The sequence below is a fragment of the Syngnathus leptorhynchus genome, chromosome 13 (genome assembly GCF_054491065.1).
Source record: "Syngnathus leptorhynchus isolate UIUO chromosome 13, UIUO_Slep, whole genome shotgun sequence".
NCBI classification, from domain to species: Eukaryota; Metazoa; Chordata; class Actinopteri; order Syngnathiformes; family Syngnathidae; genus Syngnathus; species Syngnathus leptorhynchus.
Genome location: NC_141207.1, coordinates 7,121,733 through 7,137,766, shown reverse-complemented (window position 1 = coordinate 7,137,766; position 16,034 = coordinate 7,121,733). Strand labels below are relative to the sequence as shown.

General features: G+C 44.1%; 4 protein-coding genes across 5 annotated transcripts; 2 read left to right on the top strand and 2 right to left on the bottom strand.

Annotated features, from left to right (window-relative positions):
- Nucleotides 1-2,264: 2,264 nt before the first annotated feature.
- foxd2 (forkhead box D2) lies at nucleotides 2,265-3,762 on the bottom strand. Its single transcript, XM_085928180.1, has one exon. The coding sequence runs from the start codon at nucleotides 3,387-3,389 to the stop codon at nucleotides 2,319-2,321; it is 1,071 nt and encodes a 356-aa protein (XP_085784306.1). The 5' UTR covers nucleotides 3,390-3,762; the 3' UTR covers nucleotides 2,265-2,318.
- A 1,838-nt stretch (nucleotides 3,763-5,600) lies between these two features.
- Nucleotides 5,601-6,839, bottom strand: foxe3 (forkhead box E3). The gene has a single exon (XM_085928299.1). The coding sequence runs from the start codon at nucleotides 6,837-6,839 to the stop codon at nucleotides 5,601-5,603; it is 1,239 nt and encodes a 412-aa protein (XP_085784425.1).
- A 3,947-nt stretch (nucleotides 6,840-10,786) lies between these two features.
- On the top strand, nucleotides 10,787-13,628 carry haus8 (HAUS augmin like complex subunit 8). The gene is made up of 12 exons (XM_085928213.1): nucleotides 10,787-10,919; nucleotides 11,021-11,097; nucleotides 11,313-11,371; nucleotides 11,617-11,743; nucleotides 11,844-11,899; nucleotides 12,029-12,146; nucleotides 12,293-12,391; nucleotides 12,463-12,566; nucleotides 12,658-12,816; nucleotides 12,905-13,046; nucleotides 13,142-13,283; nucleotides 13,411-13,628. Exons 1-12 carry the CDS (start codon nucleotides 10,879-10,881, stop codon nucleotides 13,535-13,537), a joined length of 1,251 nt encoding a protein of 416 aa, XP_085784339.1. The 5' UTR covers nucleotides 10,787-10,878; the 3' UTR covers nucleotides 13,538-13,628.
- A 253-nt stretch (nucleotides 13,629-13,881) lies between these two features.
- On the top strand, nucleotides 13,882-15,986 carry sac3d1 (SAC3 domain containing 1). Of its 2 annotated transcripts, none has more exons than XM_085928236.1 (4): nucleotides 13,882-13,946; nucleotides 14,433-14,829; nucleotides 14,910-15,192; nucleotides 15,329-15,986. In XM_085928236.1, exons 1-4 carry the CDS (start codon nucleotides 13,912-13,914, stop codon nucleotides 15,808-15,810), a joined length of 1,197 nt encoding a protein of 398 aa, XP_085784362.1. In that variant the 5' UTR covers nucleotides 13,882-13,911; the 3' UTR covers nucleotides 15,811-15,986. The 2 variants fall into 2 exon arrangements, with proteins under 2 accessions (XP_085784362.1, XP_085784363.1); XM_085928237.1 differs by having other exon boundaries at nucleotides 13,895-13,946; nucleotides 14,436-14,829.
- The last annotated feature ends 48 nt before the right edge of the window (nucleotides 15,987-16,034 follow it).

Genomic DNA, 16,034 nt, shown 5'->3' with positions numbered 1-16,034 from the left:
TATATAAATATAAAAATCTGGCAAAAAAGTAATTAAGTAACAAAATGGAACTGCTTCAAAGATTGTATCTGACAGGGGATTCGAAGGGGTAATTGGAAATTGCACCAGCTATATAGCTCCATTGAGTTTATTAAACGTAAGTATAGGTTCAATATCACACAACCAACCATTTGCGTCCTGCATGTCTCGTGCTATTGGATAATGGGTTGTTTTACACAGCACCACGGTGCTAAAAATAGAAGGGCTGCATACAATATATAAAAAAATAAATATATCCTCATCCCGATAATGGCCTGTACGATACGCGGTATGCAGAGAGTATAAATATATATATATGTATGTATGTATAATTTTTTTTGGTTTTTTATTGTTATTTTTTACTTTACATGTTAAATACCGCGATAATATCATCAATATTTAACACCCATGATTGCATATTTTTACAATATCATGCAGTTCTATGAACCATAAAAGTACCATAAAATGCATTTCAGCACTATGTAGGGCCTTTATTATTATTATTATTATTATTATTATTATTATTATTGCTGTTGTTTTAAGAGTGAGTTACACATTCTATTTCGAGGCTCAAGCGGACCATGAGCGAAATAAAACAAAGCTTTTGTCGTTAAAAATTCCACAAATGCTCAGAATTAAATTATCATGTAGCAATAATGATCAAAAGTGTTTTCTTTTTTTATTCTGTTTTTATTTTGGAAAATGCCCCCACCTTGTATTAATAAAAGAGCAGATTTGCTTTTTTTATACATCACACTAAGTTATTTTTAATTTTACAATATACATAAGATCAGCAAAATACATCATATCAAAAAAGTGTGTTATCTTCGGGACAGCACTTTTGTTTGGAGGAGAAGAGGATACAAAACGAAACGCTTCTCATTGGTCCATTTTACTCCTGCAGCAGCAGCAGCAGAAGCAGCAGCAGAAGCATCAGAATTGTTCCTGGACTAAAGAAGCATGTGTTGGTTTTCGTTTCAAAGCCTTTGAAAAGCGCCGCTGTTGCACCACAGGACAGACAAGACGGATCATCCCTTCCACGCCTTTCATCCGCAATAATCACATGTCAAAACACCCGCAAACTAATTTGCCCGTACATTTGCGCACAAAGAGCCTCCTCGCATGCATACAGGCTCCTTCTGTCCACAAACATGCTCCGCTCCAAAAAGACCACTGGGCCTGTTTTGGGGGTCCCCCACTGCTTCTTTTCATCCGTATTTCGAGACAACGCCGCTAGAATGAAAGAACATTGCTTTTCAGGGCTCCTATATACGTGTGTGGCTGCTCCGGGCCTGCCAAAGGGGGACCCCTCGCTGTGCGGGCATTGAGTCTCCCCGGGCCGGGGGTCCACGCTGACAACGTCAACAAACGCTGGATTAGGAGCCCCAATGAAAATGCTGCTACAAATTAGCAACGAAAGCCCCCTTAATTCTCTCCACAAAATCTAAAGCGCTTATAGGGATATTGTCCACTTTCAATTACAAACCACCAAGTTTTGCTCAGTATGGAGTTTAAGGCCCTTTAGCAAAAGGGTCTCTCTCTTTTTTTTTTTTTTTTTGTAAAGCAAGAGCCACAAATGAAATGAATGCTGGCCCCTACATCCACTGATGTTTTTGACATATTTAAATGAAATGTGTATATGAATGAACACCCCCCCACCCATCTTCCACCTCACAATTCACCAGGAAATTACATTAACGTTCTTCCAATGAAAGGATTAAAAGTAGATTCTTCCTTCTTTTCAAATCCACAAACATTTATTATTTTTGTCATTACAACCAAAAAAAATGACCTATATGAACACTTGTCTTTTTTTCTATTGGCAACACATGACAAACTCGTATGTGAAATACAACCATGGAACAAGTTTGAATGGGGGTAATGTGCTTTTTTTTTTAAACCAACAACTTTTTTTAAAAGTTACTTTTGCAGGAGATTTAGCAATGATGCTGTTTTGCTTTTCTGTTTAAAACCTGAGTTGTCTGTCTCATGTGCCACCACGCTATTAAAAACAAAAAATATGTCAAAATGTTAACCCCCGTGACACGTTTAACTTAACTGTTAATTCGCTTATAACACAAAATGGAGGCCGTGTTAAGGCCTATTTGGACGGATCATTATTGTTTCCCAAATGCACCTATTTACAAAGCATAAATAAACCTTCTTAAGGAGCCAAAGCACAATACTTACTCCCCCCCCCCCCACACCAATAATGTTCAGCCTACCTTCACATAGGAGCACACCACTTTTGGCTTTTTATTAATAAAAATATGTTCAGTTCAAGGGCATTTTTTTTCTCTTCAGAAAGGGCAAGTGTTCAAGTTTTTGCTGGGGAAAGTCTGCCCGTGTGGACCGGGCTGTAACAAGTCTTGCGCCAGGCTCAAGTGGTTGGAAGCAGAGGCCAAGGCAGGGCTGAGCATGGCCAAGATGTGCGCCTGCCCGCCCGGCTGCGCGCTGTACGACGACGCGGCGGAGTTGGCCGCACCGATGATGTTATCGATGGAGAAGGACGGTCGATTCGGCGCGCTCGAGTCCGTCTTGACAGGCGCCAGGGACGGGTAGAAGGGCTTCCTCAGGTCTGGCAAGGGAGGTGGCGCCGCGGGGAAGATGGGCGAGGGCAAGGTGCACGGCGCGTTGGGGAACGGGAAGGAGCCGCCCGCGTGCGGGTGGTGGTGCGGGTGGTACGGACTGTGCGCAGCGTGGAAGTTCTGTAGCTGAAGTCCGTAGCTGTATCCGTACGGGCTGTATCCGAACCCAGGGAGAAAGCCCCCGGCGTCCCGCAGAATCTCGTTGCCCTGGTTCCTCTTGAAGCGCTTCCTCCTGCGCAAGAAGCTCCCGTTGTCGAACATGTCCGCCGAGTCCGGGTCCAGCGTCCAGTAGTTGCCCTTGCCGGGGTTACCGGGCTCCCGCGGGATTTTTACGAAGCAGTCGTTGAGGGAGAGGTTGTGCCGGATGGAGTTCTGCCAGGCGGGGAACTTCTCGCGGTAGTAGGGGAACCTGTTGCTGATGAACTCGCAGATCTCGCTGAGGGTCAGCCGCTTCTTGGGGCTCTGCAGGATGGACATGGTGATGAGTGCGATGTAGGAGTAAGGGGGCTTCACCAGGGCGCTTTTCCTCGCCTTGTCGCCCACCAGGACCGACCCGGACTCGGTGCCGATCCCCATCTGCTCAGCCGGGCAGTCGGAGCTGCTCAGGCCCGGCGAAGACGCCCCTTCCTCTGCGTTCTGTGAGTAATTATCATCGGAGTCCAGGTTAAAGTCGTGGTGCAGGTACTTGCCGTCCTTTCCGACGGACAGGTCCCCCCCGACCACGTCAATGTCCACATCATCGGACAATGCAGAGCTGTCGGACATATCCGTCCCTAAAGTCATCCTTCTAGTGCACCCCCCAACCCCTCCTCTCCTCCTTGAGAGCCCACCGACACTTTAGAACCGCACCAGAACTTGGCTGCACCCGTGTCGCCAAGCAGCCAACGCGCGCATGGTTCTAGAAAGGACGAAAACAAGTTGGACCTGCAGCCTTTGGCGTCTCCCGGAGCTCTGGGGACGAGAGTGTCAACCAGCAGGAAACTTCTGCTCAGCTCTCTCTCCTTCCCTCTCGCTCTCTCTTTTTTCCAGGCGTACAAGTCAATCACAGATCATCGATCTTCCTCTGATCCACGATTGCCCTACCTTGACACTGTTGTTGTTTTTCAAAGTTACTTCAGAATATAAAATTTAGAAATTTTGAAGGAAGGTATATGTAGGGATCCAACCAAAGAGCCACACTAGCTTCCTTTGCTTCCTTTACGTATTTATAGGAGCACCCTGGTCACGTGATCACTGACGCACATAGAGGAACTGGGCCAAATTTACATATCATAACTTGACATTGATATTTTAAAGTTCATTTGAACGCGCATGACGAGAAACGAAGCGTCGTATACGGAGGGATTTCGTTTTTTCGTTTCTGACTAGTCCAAATATGTTATTGAGTGTAGTGCCATGTATTTTTGTTCGTAACATTTTCTATGATAAATGTAATTAAACAGAATGATAAGACGCGTCTTAGCAACACAAGCATTTTAATTTGTTCAATGTATTTTGTATTATTTTACTTTAGTAATAATATATTTTTTAACGAATGTTTAATGTAGTTGCAATTAGAAAATATTGGTTCTTTCAGAGTTGATGTGAATTATTTTGTGAACCAAAATACTATTATTATTATTATTATTATTATTATTATTATTATTATTATTATTATTATTATTATTACTATTATTATTATTGCTCTGGTGTCACGAACTAAATCTGATTTATCATTATTCATTTTTGTCGCTTGAATTAATACTGAAAACAGTTTTTTTAATATTTTATATATACTTGGTTCGTTTTAATTACGTTTGTTTTTTATATGGTTATTTATATTGATTTGTGCTGGCCTCATAGAAATCATAGAAATATGGTTTATCCTTGTTTTAATTTGATTTATGTAATTTTTTAAGTAAACGACAGTATTCATTGCGTGTGTGTGTTGTTATGCTTTCACCATTTCACAGAATTAAGATAACATGTCTATGTATTCATCCAGCAGACAGGTACAGTTCATGACTCCTTATTGTGCACATGAATTCACACAAATAAATGTAGGATGAACATACCAAGGCAAGAGTACTTGTCCTGTGTCAAAGTTTAAGTGACAGACGCCATCTAGTGGTCATTGTTTACAATTTCAAAGTTTGTTCTCCTTAAATTTGGTATTTTTTCGTATGCACATAAATTTAACGCCAGATACGTTTGTGCGTTTTTTTCCCAACAACCTAGGTTTGTGAGGTTATGGCGCTCTCTGCTGCTCATAAGGAACATAGCAAAAAAGCCCGCAGCGCATTGACAGGCTGAAAATAAAATGGGTTTTAGCACGCGCTCTTTGCATTTGTGTACTCCTGCAAAGTACAACCACGATAACAGATGGACTGTTGACTGTTGACACCCACCTGACATTTTTAGGTTGAGGGTTTGAATCCGTACCTCCTATACAATCAGTGCTGCATATCAAATTGTGTAATTCTTGATTTTACAACAATTTGGGACTAAAATTATTCATTTTATTATTTTTAAAATTTTGTTTTGGATTTGTTATACTCAATGTAATCTCTCAATGGGAAATTGTATTGACACTCCGCTGTATATTGGAGATGCGATTTAATGTGATATTATTTTACGTGTAGGTTTAAATGTTGAATATAATCCGTATGATAAATGAAAAAAAAACAAATCTAATATTTTCTCTTCCATAAAATAAATTTTGTGTAGGCTTACGTAATGAAACTGTGAAAAGTGGAGCGCCGTTTAGGTTAAAAATGCTTTATTGCAGACTGCTGTACTGATAAAACCTTCTTTAAAAATAGAAACGTATTTACATCGAAATAGAAAAAACAAAAACAAATTTTCCCGAGAAGACGTCAAGGAATGTGTCAAAATGGAATGGCTTGGAAAAAAGTGGAATGTTTTCTCACACGGCTTGATCCTGTCCTGTCAAACTATCACGATAAAATAACGAAAATTGGTGAATCCCTTATAAAATGTTCTTCAACCAGATTGTCACATGTATCGTTCCAGTCCCGATGCAAAGTTGGCCTGTCTCATGTAGGAGTTGTTGTAAGTGTTCATGGAGCCGGAGAGGCCCAGAAGCTGCTCCGTGTGTTCCGCGCAGGAGCTCGGCCGCAGAGCAGGCAGAGAGAGCCTGTTGCCCGGGCAGTACACCTGAGAGCTCCCGGGGGAGAACCCGGTTTGGGCCATACCGGTCAGGTTGGGAGGTGATGCCGGGGAGGAGTAAGGGTACGCCGGGGTGAGGTTGGAGGAGATATTGGAGATGTTTCCGTTGTTTCTGCTCAACATGTTGGCGGATTGATTGACGGTTTGGGTCTGAAAGCAGGCTGAAGGGTCTCCCCCGGTTACCGAGCAGCTGGAGGTCATGGCGGCCAGGTCTCCCCCGCCGAGCCCCTGCAAAGCTTGTGGGTTGAGTTCCCCGACCGCCTGCGGGCTGATGAGGTTGTCGATGCTGAACATGCGCGGCTGCGCCTGGCACACGCCGGCCGACGTCTGGTAGTGATGCAGCATGGCCGGGTGCTGGGAGGAGGCCCCGTACCCGGACCCGATCCCTGCGTACAAGGTGTTCGGGTAAGAAGGCCTTCCCATCGGGGTGGGCGTGAAGGCGCTGGAGCTCTGGACGTAGCCCGGGTAGGTGCTCACATCTGTGCGTTTGAACCGCTTGCGCCTCCGCAGGAAGCTCCCGTTGTCAAACATGTCCTCGGCGGCGGGATCCAGAGTCCAGTAGTTGCCCTTGCCGGGTCTGCCGGGCTCCCGTGGGATCTTGACGAAACAGTCGTTGAGTGTCAAGTTGTGACGGATGGAGTTCTGCCACTTCTTGGAGTTCTCCCTGTAGAACGGGAAGCGCTCCATGATGAACTTGTAGATGCCGCCCAGTGTGAGCTTCCTCTCGGGGGAGTTGGCGATGGCCATGGCGATGAGAGCGATGTAACTGTAGGGGGGCTTGCCCCGCTGCACCGGCCTCTTCCTGCGGCGGCTGCCGGTGGGCATGTGCTCCTGATCCGTCTGACCCAAAACGACCCCGTCCTCGGCGTCGGGACTGTTCCCTCGCGGCTCCGACTTGATCAGGACGCCGTCCTTGGAACGGCCTGAGAGCATCAAGGGGGGCAGCGGAGAGTCCAGACTGACGTTGGGGGACAGGACCACCGGACTGACCTCTGCGGGAGAGTGCTGCGTCTCTGCGGTCATGTTGCACATGCCAGAGTAGTACGAGTAGTTTGCCAGATTCATAGAAAATAAAAGAGCAAACGGTCTATTTTAAAATAAAAAGTTTTTAGAAAAATAGCCCGTGTTGTGTCCTCCAGTGTTGGGTGCTGGGTGTCATTCCAGGTGAGATGCAGAGGCGCTGACAGTTTTATAAGGGTGGGGGGAGCAATGACGCAACTAGGTCGCTGATGACGAAGCTGCAGCTGCACCAATTTTTTTTTTTTTTTTTTTGCACATTGATTCCATACAGTTCTACAGGTTAATGCATCATTTATTGGTTTTTCACCTGTTTGTTTGCATGGAACTAATTTGGCGGATGTCGTTTTTGGCACACAAGTACTGTAGCCTATTATAAAAATGCCTTTAGATGAGTATTAAAAAAAGAAATATTAATTTGACAATTAAAATTGCAGTTTACATGTAGTCTACTGCATTGAATTGGTGACAAATACATTTTCTTACCCTTTAACTGCCAGAGAGATTTTTGCATTTATTGTCACAATATATGTACCACAAATTGTTCAAAATGCTTTTTTTTTTTTTTTGTCCGTGTAAGTTTTTTTATAAAGGGGATGGAATGGAAGTATAAATTAAAGTAGCATTTCAACTTCAAGGTCCTTGCCGCTGTGCTGCTCTCCCAGCATGGCGGCTGTATACTCAGAGCAGAAACAACAGAACTGCTCCGTGCTACTGCAAACATGACAGACAATACGGCAATTGAAAAATAATAACAAGCCACTGAAAACAAGCGATTGAGCTATCAAAGCTTTTGGGGAAGAAAAGTCAATATCACTCCATTTCATTTTCATTTTCCGAAAGTGATCGTTAAACAGTGTTCTGCTCGGGGACAAGACATGTTGTCTTTTGGACTTTCGAGTGAAAACAGTAGTTCCGCACACAACTGATATGTAGACAACAATCTTTAAATGCAGCAGGGTCACAATGGTTCAAATTGATTGATTACTTAAGCAGATCGCTCATTTAAATGATATCCATATTCAGAAATGGACTATCAATTTCTTTGAGCAATATTTAATTATTTGAAAATTGTTTTGCAACTCCAATGAAGTCTGTATCGCCTGCCTGATTCACTTAACCAGTTATGTATTACAGCATTTGAAGGCTATCGCTAGCCAGCTAGCTGTTGAGCTCGCTATCTCACTACTGTTAATATCAAATAAATATGTTAAAAACTCCTGTGAAGTTGAATAAAATACAAAGTTAAAAATCTGTTGCACTTTTGTCGTGACTTTGGTCAAATTAAATCGTTGGTTTTGTGAACTAACTGCCAGTAACTGGATTGAAAGAATGAGTGCAGAGGTGCAGTAGGGAGGCTCCAGTGCGGGTGCTATGGGAGGGGGATTAGCAAGAGGCTTCGGGCCCCGAGGCAGAGGGCCCGTTTCCTGGTCTGAGCCCCTGTTTGTCCTGGCTGACCTGGCAGCTCTGGGGGCAGATCCTGCTTGGATACGGTCCTGCTCCCACGCCTGTCTGAAGCTGTTAGCCACTGGCTGTGAGTAGCTAGCTGGGCTTAGTGTTGTCTGAATGAGCCGCGGTCGAGTCGGGAGGGGGTCCAGTCATCTCTATGTTACTTTGAGCTGGCGGACAGAGGATGACTGGAAGCATGCCGTATGGTATTGTTGAATGATATCGGGGTATACTGCATGGAGACACAAAATTGGCCAATTCGCTCTTCCTCCATTAGCAGCCATCCGTGTCATAACATTGCGCACATCTGGCTGAACCAGAGTCTCCATAAAATCCAAACAGTAAAATACAAATTCCCAGAAATCATATGAGTTTGAAAATTTCCTAAAAGGACTTGTTGACATGTGATGCGAAGCAGAGGACAAGAGATGAGTGAATAAAAGTTGCTGAGTTAACACTTGGGAGCCAGTCATTCGCAAAAGTGGCTTCAGGGGACAAGGACAGAGGGGGGGGCATGAGAGAAAGAGGCTGAATAAAAGAGTGAGAGAGCGAGAGAGAGTGACATGGCGAGAAACGCAAGAGAGAGCGCGGCCTTTTTCTTGCTCAAGCCCATCAAGTACGGGCCAGGGCTCCTGAAAACGCGGGGATTACCAGCCGAGCGGGGGCCGCGCTTGCCTAGACCGCTTCTGCACTGCACGCTACACTGCCCTGCTAAAGCACTGCACATGGTTCTCACACGTACACACACACACACACACACACACACACACACATAGTCATGCTTGCTTGTATGATGCGCGTCTGTGATGTGCAAACTTTCACACAGCTGATCCAGAACCAGTCTGGGGAATTTTATTAAAAAAAAAAAAAAAAAATTGATTCAAAAGTAAAATCATAACATTTTATAACTTTTCCCAGCTCATGTGATACCTGATATCTTGTTGCTAGGCAGATTTCATAGGGCTCAACCATAATTCCCAATACAGTACAATTCTATGCCAATCGGAAAAATTGTCCAGCCTCAGTCACGCAGCGGCGTCAGAGTTTGACCTCTACTGACATAGTTGAAGTCGACTTGTAGTTTCTGCTTGGACAAACGCCTCCGGGGGGAGTCCCCTCTGACCCCCTACCGGCTCCAAGAATCGTCCGTGCAGAATGAGGTGACGTCCAACCGGGGTAAGCTGGCCAATTACAATATTAGGAAATGAGCGCCACGTGCATCAGGTGGAAAAGAAAGCTGCGAGCCATTTGACCAAAGCAGTGTTTTGTTTTTTTTTGGGCAGGTTTAGAACTAAACATTGAAATGGATTGGTTGTGCTTCTTGTGAGATGACCAGGTCCGCGTAATGTGGTTCGGCTGGCGACGAAAAGACCGCCGGTTGTTTTTTCCCCGCATAAGGCCGGCATTCCTGGAAGGCTATGTGGACCAGACGAGCAGACCAGGCAGTGATGAGTAATTACTTTACCGCAATAGGAGGAGGGGCCAGCCATGGGTGTGGATTGTTAAATCAAATACACCCAGAGGTCACTTTAATAGGCATGATCTGAGAAGATCAGATGGTTGTCAGATGGTCAATTTGGGTGCTTGCAGTTTCAATCTACAAGATGTCCCGAATATAGAATATTGTCCTTCATCAACTCAGCTTCCCTCAAAGCAGAAATGAGCGGCAGCGGTGGCATTGCCTGGTGCTGAAAGATAACTCGGCCTTTACATAAATGGTCAACCTTCATCATTGGAATTCATTAAGTTGTTAAAGGTCAAGATGAATCCAGTTCCAGAGACTTTGGTAACAAGTGTGAGTCATCATACGTGTCGTCATCTTCATGTCTTACAGAGCAGAGTTTCTCCAATATTATGCTACTTGTCGCAATACTCCACAGTTGCGGGTGGACTTTTCATGTCAGTGGAAGGGCTTTTCGGGATCCTTTTCCATCAGGCCCCTCCCATCCCACACCCGTGGTCTTACCATTGTCTCCCATATTATCCCAGAACAGCTCAGACAGGCGGGGATCAGAACCTGGTTTGTTCCTTAAGAAACGTACAAACACACATTTCCACAAAAGTGCATGAGGACTGAGAAGTAGCTAAGTAGAGAGGCACACGTGTGGGGTGAGGAATTAAATGGATGACCGCCTCACTGATAACAGTGCATGAAAAGAAAAGCGCCATTAACCAGTCATTTCAAAACAATAATTTCTACTTGTATACAATCTGACATATGTCACCGAAGTGTATTCTTGAATTGTGAACACAGACCATTACACCCATCTAGTGGCAATTGCTAACCTGATTATGTCTACAATGAAAATGTCAGCATGAAATAATGACGAGTGCTAATGTAAAATACTATATATGTAAATAAGTGCAATCAAATGAAAACATTTGAAACTATATACACATAATACTATGTGTGTTTTTTAAGGTGCATGCCAAATTATTCAGTGTGTCTTTTATTTTTCATCATTATTAATGATGGATAAATAGGTGAATAATATTTGATGTGTTCAAAGATAACACGCTCTACGTGTCACAGACTAAAGGTTCCGACAAAGGGTAGCGGAATTAAAAGCATGCTTCTTGTTTCCTGTCGACGTATAAATATAACGGCTAGGGCGGGTTCTTCCGAAAATCCCAAAACATGGCGTCCAGAAGACGAACTGTTGCCGCAGACGCGAAAAGGTTGTTGTTGTTTTTGTTGTTTTGTCTCAACTGTAGAAAATCAATTTATTATGCATAACAATTTCCAAGTTACTCGAATTTCTGTAAACCCTTTCTTTCAGTTTAAGAAGTGGAAACGGCCCTAATAAAATTAACAAGAATGCAACTGCGAAGAAACCCATTCAGTCTGCTTCCGAATGTAGGTGTTGGCTGAAATATATCGAAGTCTGTGTAATTTTAATTCAGGTGTAATTTTAGGTAACATGGCATATTATACTTGCCCGTAATTGTCTGGATACCGCGCACACATCGTTTCGAGTAAGACTGTATTAGGATATTTGTCTCCACAAGCCTTCTACAAATGTCTATATATTTGTTTACGTTGTCGGGTTTTTGTTTTGCTTTGTTTTTTAGCAAATGGAATTGTCCAGTCTCGATGCACGCAGGCTGCAGAGAAGACTTCCACTTCAAAGGTAGCTTAGTTTCATTAATGATTGGTGGTGTGGCCTAAAATTTCAATTCAATTTCTCTTTTTGATCATTTTTTGACATTAGCATAATTTAAAACAAGTTTTGCTTATGATCTTTTTTCACTTATAAAGATAATCCTCTAGTATTACCCTGTATAAACTTTCGTAGAAAAATATAGAAACAAATGTTTTAAAAAATAAGCAAACATTTCTGACTTTCTCATGACATTTCCTCTCCCCTGCACACAGAGTAACCTGGTAAACAGTGAAGGTGTGAGTTCACCACAGAGACACGACTTAACTAAACCCAGCACTTCCAAGGTAAAAATGGGCACCTCTCCACGATGCTCCATGGGTCCGTCATCTTCTGGAACGTGTATGTAATAAATCCATCCACATTTTTTTAAAATACCAATTAAGTGGCATCTTGACTCCACTTTTTAATAATAATTAAAAAAAAAATCTCCTTTATTTAGCAAAAATTGTCCCATCTCGGTACATGCAAGCGGTTGAGAGGTCGTCTCTTTCAAAGGTAATACAACGGACTCGGATGTTTTGGTCTTTTTTGTTTTTCATCTTCTCAAATACATAATGTGATTATTTTAAACACAGGCAAAACGTTTTTTAATCATTCTAATTTTAATTCAAATCTCTTCCACAGAGTAATTCCCACAACAATGATTCTGGGAGTTTACAACCAAAGTTCTCGCAGCCTAAACCCAGCCGTGCTAAAAGCACTCCACCACGATGCTCCATGGGCCCGCTTGCTTTTGGAACGTGTATGTAATGAGTACAAAGAAATTTCCTTTTCTATTATTTTTTTTTTTACCTGAGACTAGAATTGAAAATCACGTTTTTTCATTTTTTGTTAGTCAATTAAAAACGGATGCCTGCCTGTGATGGTTAATTAAAATCCCACTTTCAGCCAAGGATGAGTCTTTGCTCTTACGAAAGACAGTCTTGCAGTCCACCTTCACTGACGGACACGTCTTGCCGCCCGATTTCGAGTTTTCGGTCATCGGAGGTAAACTGAGTTTTCCTTGTTCTCCTTCTAAATGAGACTGTCCTCTTACGGTGTTCTGGTCAACCTTAAAGATAAAACAGTGCCCCAAAGTGCCAACGAGACTGTGACGAACCACGAAGATGACAAGAACTGCATCGAGATGCAAGCGTGGGCCTTGGCTTTTATCACTGCAAAAGTAAGTGCTGGACAGTTTGTGGCTCAAGGTTGGGATTGTTTTTCAGGGGGTGGCAAAAATATGGCACGATTGAGTGTTTGCTTGACTTTAGATGGCGCATAACATGGCCAAGCTGAAGCCCGAGGCAGAGGCGAGGCTGCTGCACATGATGGAGGAAGAGGAGGAGCTGCACAGCAAGGTGATGGCCAAGAAACGCCAGTATCATCTCTTGGAGAAGAAAAGACAGGCCAATGAGCTTTTAGATCTGCAGGTCAGGAATCACTTGTGTGAGCACCGAACTTTGTTTTTATCTCGTCTTGACTTGTTTACCACGATGCACCATCTGGTTGTCCCAACAGATTTCCGCTTTGACTCCAGCATTAGAAACTATCCAACCGTTCACAGAGTCTTACAAGACTTTGGCCTCAGCCGTAGATGCAACCCGACACGTTCTTCCCGTCAAGAACTTCCACATTGCCGGTGACACGCGAGAATTTCTGGGTCGGTGTCGTATTTTGTGTATTTTCATATTTTCTATGCAAAACTTGGCAACCGGAGAAATGATTGAAAGTAAATCACATGATTGCCTTCTCTAGATAAAGCAGAGGCTTGTTTGAAGGAAAGCGAGGTGCTTCTGAGAGAATGCACGGACGGAAATCACGAGGAGAACCGGGTCGCTCTGGAGTGCCTTAAAGCTATCAAGAGGGACTGCGAGGACATGCATCAGCACTTGCCTGGGTGAGTGCTCAAGCTAAAGACTCGCGAGGTTGCAGCTCATTGGCTTTTACTCAGTTTTAAAAATCGTTTCCAGTTTAGGAAAAATATTACAATCAAATGCTAAAAGTATTGTCTCCAAATATTTTAGATTGCTTTGGGAACTGCTGGAACTGTCATCGCTGAATTCCCGTCACAGCGTTTTAGTACAGCAGGCTGAGGAGGAGGAGAAGCTGGGCCCTGAAAGGCTCATGGAGCTGTGCTGCCCAAAACAATAATGTTGTTGGCAGCGTGGGAGGACGAAGTATTGATTGTGCATGCACTTTCCAACGCCACTTTGATGCACACTTTTTAAATTAATAAAGATTGTCAGACAATTAATTGAAAAGCAGTGAGTCTTTTGTTGATACTGTTATAAAGCACAGACCTCACCATATATATTCGTCGGACTTAAAAAAAATAGCCTTTTGGCCAGCATTGTACATAATTCATAATTGATAAAGACAACATGTAGAAAAACAATTAATTTGCGCTTTGGAATTAAGTGGGACGTGATGATGAGACAGATTTGTCCAGTAGGTGGCAGTGTGCTTTAAGTACCTATTGTACGCCAACGGGAAAGCGTCGAAGAAGTATTTGTATTCATTTGTCGATGAACTGTGGCGGTGCTCGTCGTAGTCGTAACAAGTGAGTTTCTCCAATATTGTCGCTTACAAATGTTTTATTTTCAAACCAAAATATCATTTACTTTGAGTCTCATATGTGTAGCATCGGAAAACTTTGACTGTGACGTTGTAGAACCATTTTGGTTGCGTACAAGCTTCATCCTCGCTAGAAGGCTAGCATACACGACTGTAAATAATTTAATAAAGTGTAAATGTTCACCGTAGATAAACTTCCGTCATTCACACGAAGGTAGTTATGACGCAACTGCCTGATGAATATTCGTGCAATGTCATGTCCTCAAAGGAATATGACGCCAGTGACATTGTGTGAATAATGTGAAACAAAAACATTGGTGCCTTGCACATCAGCCTCACATTTGAGAAGTTGCCCTATGATTGACTTGCAATCAGTCCGATTCCAGCTCACCCGCTACTCAAATTACAAGTTCTACAGAAAATGGACAGATGATGGTTACATTGTGTCAAGTGTTATTATGCTTCCTCCAAGCAGCTCCCTGCAGAATGATGCAACAAGACGAGGAGAGGGATGGCGGAACCAGGGACGTGGTCGAGGCCCCTGCAAATCCCACGTGAAAGACAAAACTGGGTCACATGGAGACGATACCATTCCCAGGGGTGTCTGCCAGACCATGTGTCCAGTGGGGGAGCTGCGCAAGCGAGAGTCCCAGAATCGCCTGCACCGCTTCGAGATGCTGGCGGGCACGGAGAAAGATCGGAGACCCCGAGCTGACCCCCTGCGTGCCGTCAAAGAGTATTCTCGACCGGCGGCTGGGAAAGACTCTGCCAACTCCGCTGACCTCCGCCCCCCTGCTGTGTTGCTGAAAACCGTGTGTTACCTTATTGATGAGGTTGCGGCATCTCCTCATCTGCATCCTTGGACTGAGGTGAGTGTTTTTTTTGAAAAATCCCACCCAGCCCAAGTTGAACACACTCACCAAACATCAATTCTGTGCATACGTTGCAGGTATATAGCTTTGTTTTCGACCGCCTGCGCAGCGTAAAGCAGGACATGATCATCCAGAGGGCCCACGGGCCGGACTGCGTGGCCATTTTGGAGCGGATGGTGCGTTTCCTCCTTTACGCCTCGTACCGGCTCTGCGACGAGCCCCTCCGACATTTTGACCCCCGCATCAATGACACTCACCTCCAAGAGAACCTGCGCTGGCTGCTCGACTGCTACACGCACGATACCGGGCCTCATCCCAACCAGGAAGAGTTCCAGGCTCTCGGCTTGCTTTGTAACTTAGGTGGGTTGTTTAAATTTGCTGTTGGCGTGTGTGGGTATAAATCACGAGGTGTTCCAACAATTTTGCCCACAAATGCTTCAGCTCATCCATGACCCAAAAGCAAATGCAACACCTAATCACTGTCGATCATCCCAAGGTTCCTCTGTCGCCATGCAGCACATCATGGCGCTTCCGGCACCGCTCCGGCACGCCCCCGCCATCATGCTCGCCATCTCCATCAACCAGGCTTTCCTGGAGCGGAACACGATTCGTCTGCTGCGCTCCGCCCGCCGCCTGAGTTTTCTGCAGGCCTGCGCTATGCATCGCCACGTGACGTCGAGCCGCAAGGACCTGCTTCTGGTGTACAGCCACGGCTTCAGCAGCCGGAACTGTCGCTTCCCGCTGAGCGTGCTGTCGAAGCTCCTCGGCTTGGAGAAGAGTCTGACGAGCACGCTGTGTCGGGCGTGTGGCGTGGAGGTCAACGTGGATGAGCAGGTGGTGTTCTCCAAGACCTCCTTTGCTGAGCCAGAACAAGGGGAACGCTGCTGCTCTCTTTATCACAACATAGTGATAGAGAAGCAAAAAGATCTCACCATTGGCAGCATCATTCATGGCACTTTGACAAAAGACACAAGTTAAAAATGAATAATCGTGATGCTTGTTGCCAAACCCATTCAAATATTGAACATATTTATATTTTTATGGCATCATGACTTTTTTTATATGCTAAAGGTATTTGTTTTTATTTGCACTTCTATATCTCTTAGATTTTGACTTTCAATAAAAGTTGTACAAACTGGAGTTGTTACTTGGCATGTGAGCATTCTAATCTTGTAACTTTATTTCTGAAAAATATTTTTGCC

Excerpts from the sequence above, each read along its gene's own strand:
- foxe3 (XM_085928299.1), bottom strand. The coding sequence starts at position 6,839 with ATGAATCTGGCAAACTACTCGTACTACTCTGGCATGTGCAACATGACC.
- haus8 (XM_085928213.1), top strand. The coding sequence starts at position 10,879 with ATGGCGTCCAGAAGACGAACTGTTGCCGCAGACGCGAAAAG. Across the intron at positions 12,567-12,657 it reads TGGCTTTTATCACTGCAAAA|ATGGCGCATAACATGGCCAA; the intron begins GTAAGTGCTGGA and ends GCTTGACTTTAG. Across the intron at positions 13,047-13,141 it reads TGACACGCGAGAATTTCTGG|ATAAAGCAGAGGCTTGTTTG; the intron begins GTCGGTGTCGTA and ends TGCCTTCTCTAG.
- sac3d1 (XM_085928236.1), top strand. The coding sequence starts at position 13,912 with ATGAACTGTGGCGGTGCTCGTCGTAGTCGTAACAA. Across the intron at positions 13,947-14,432 it reads GCTCGTCGTAGTCGTAACAA|CAGCTCCCTGCAGAATGATG; the intron begins GTGAGTTTCTCC and ends GCTTCCTCCAAG. Across the intron at positions 15,193-15,328 it reads CGGCTTGCTTTGTAACTTAG|GTTCCTCTGTCGCCATGCAG; the intron begins GTGGGTTGTTTA and ends GATCATCCCAAG.
- foxd2 (XM_085928180.1), bottom strand. The coding sequence starts at position 3,389 with ATGACTTTAGGGACGGATATGTCCGACAGCTCTGCATTGTCCGATGAT.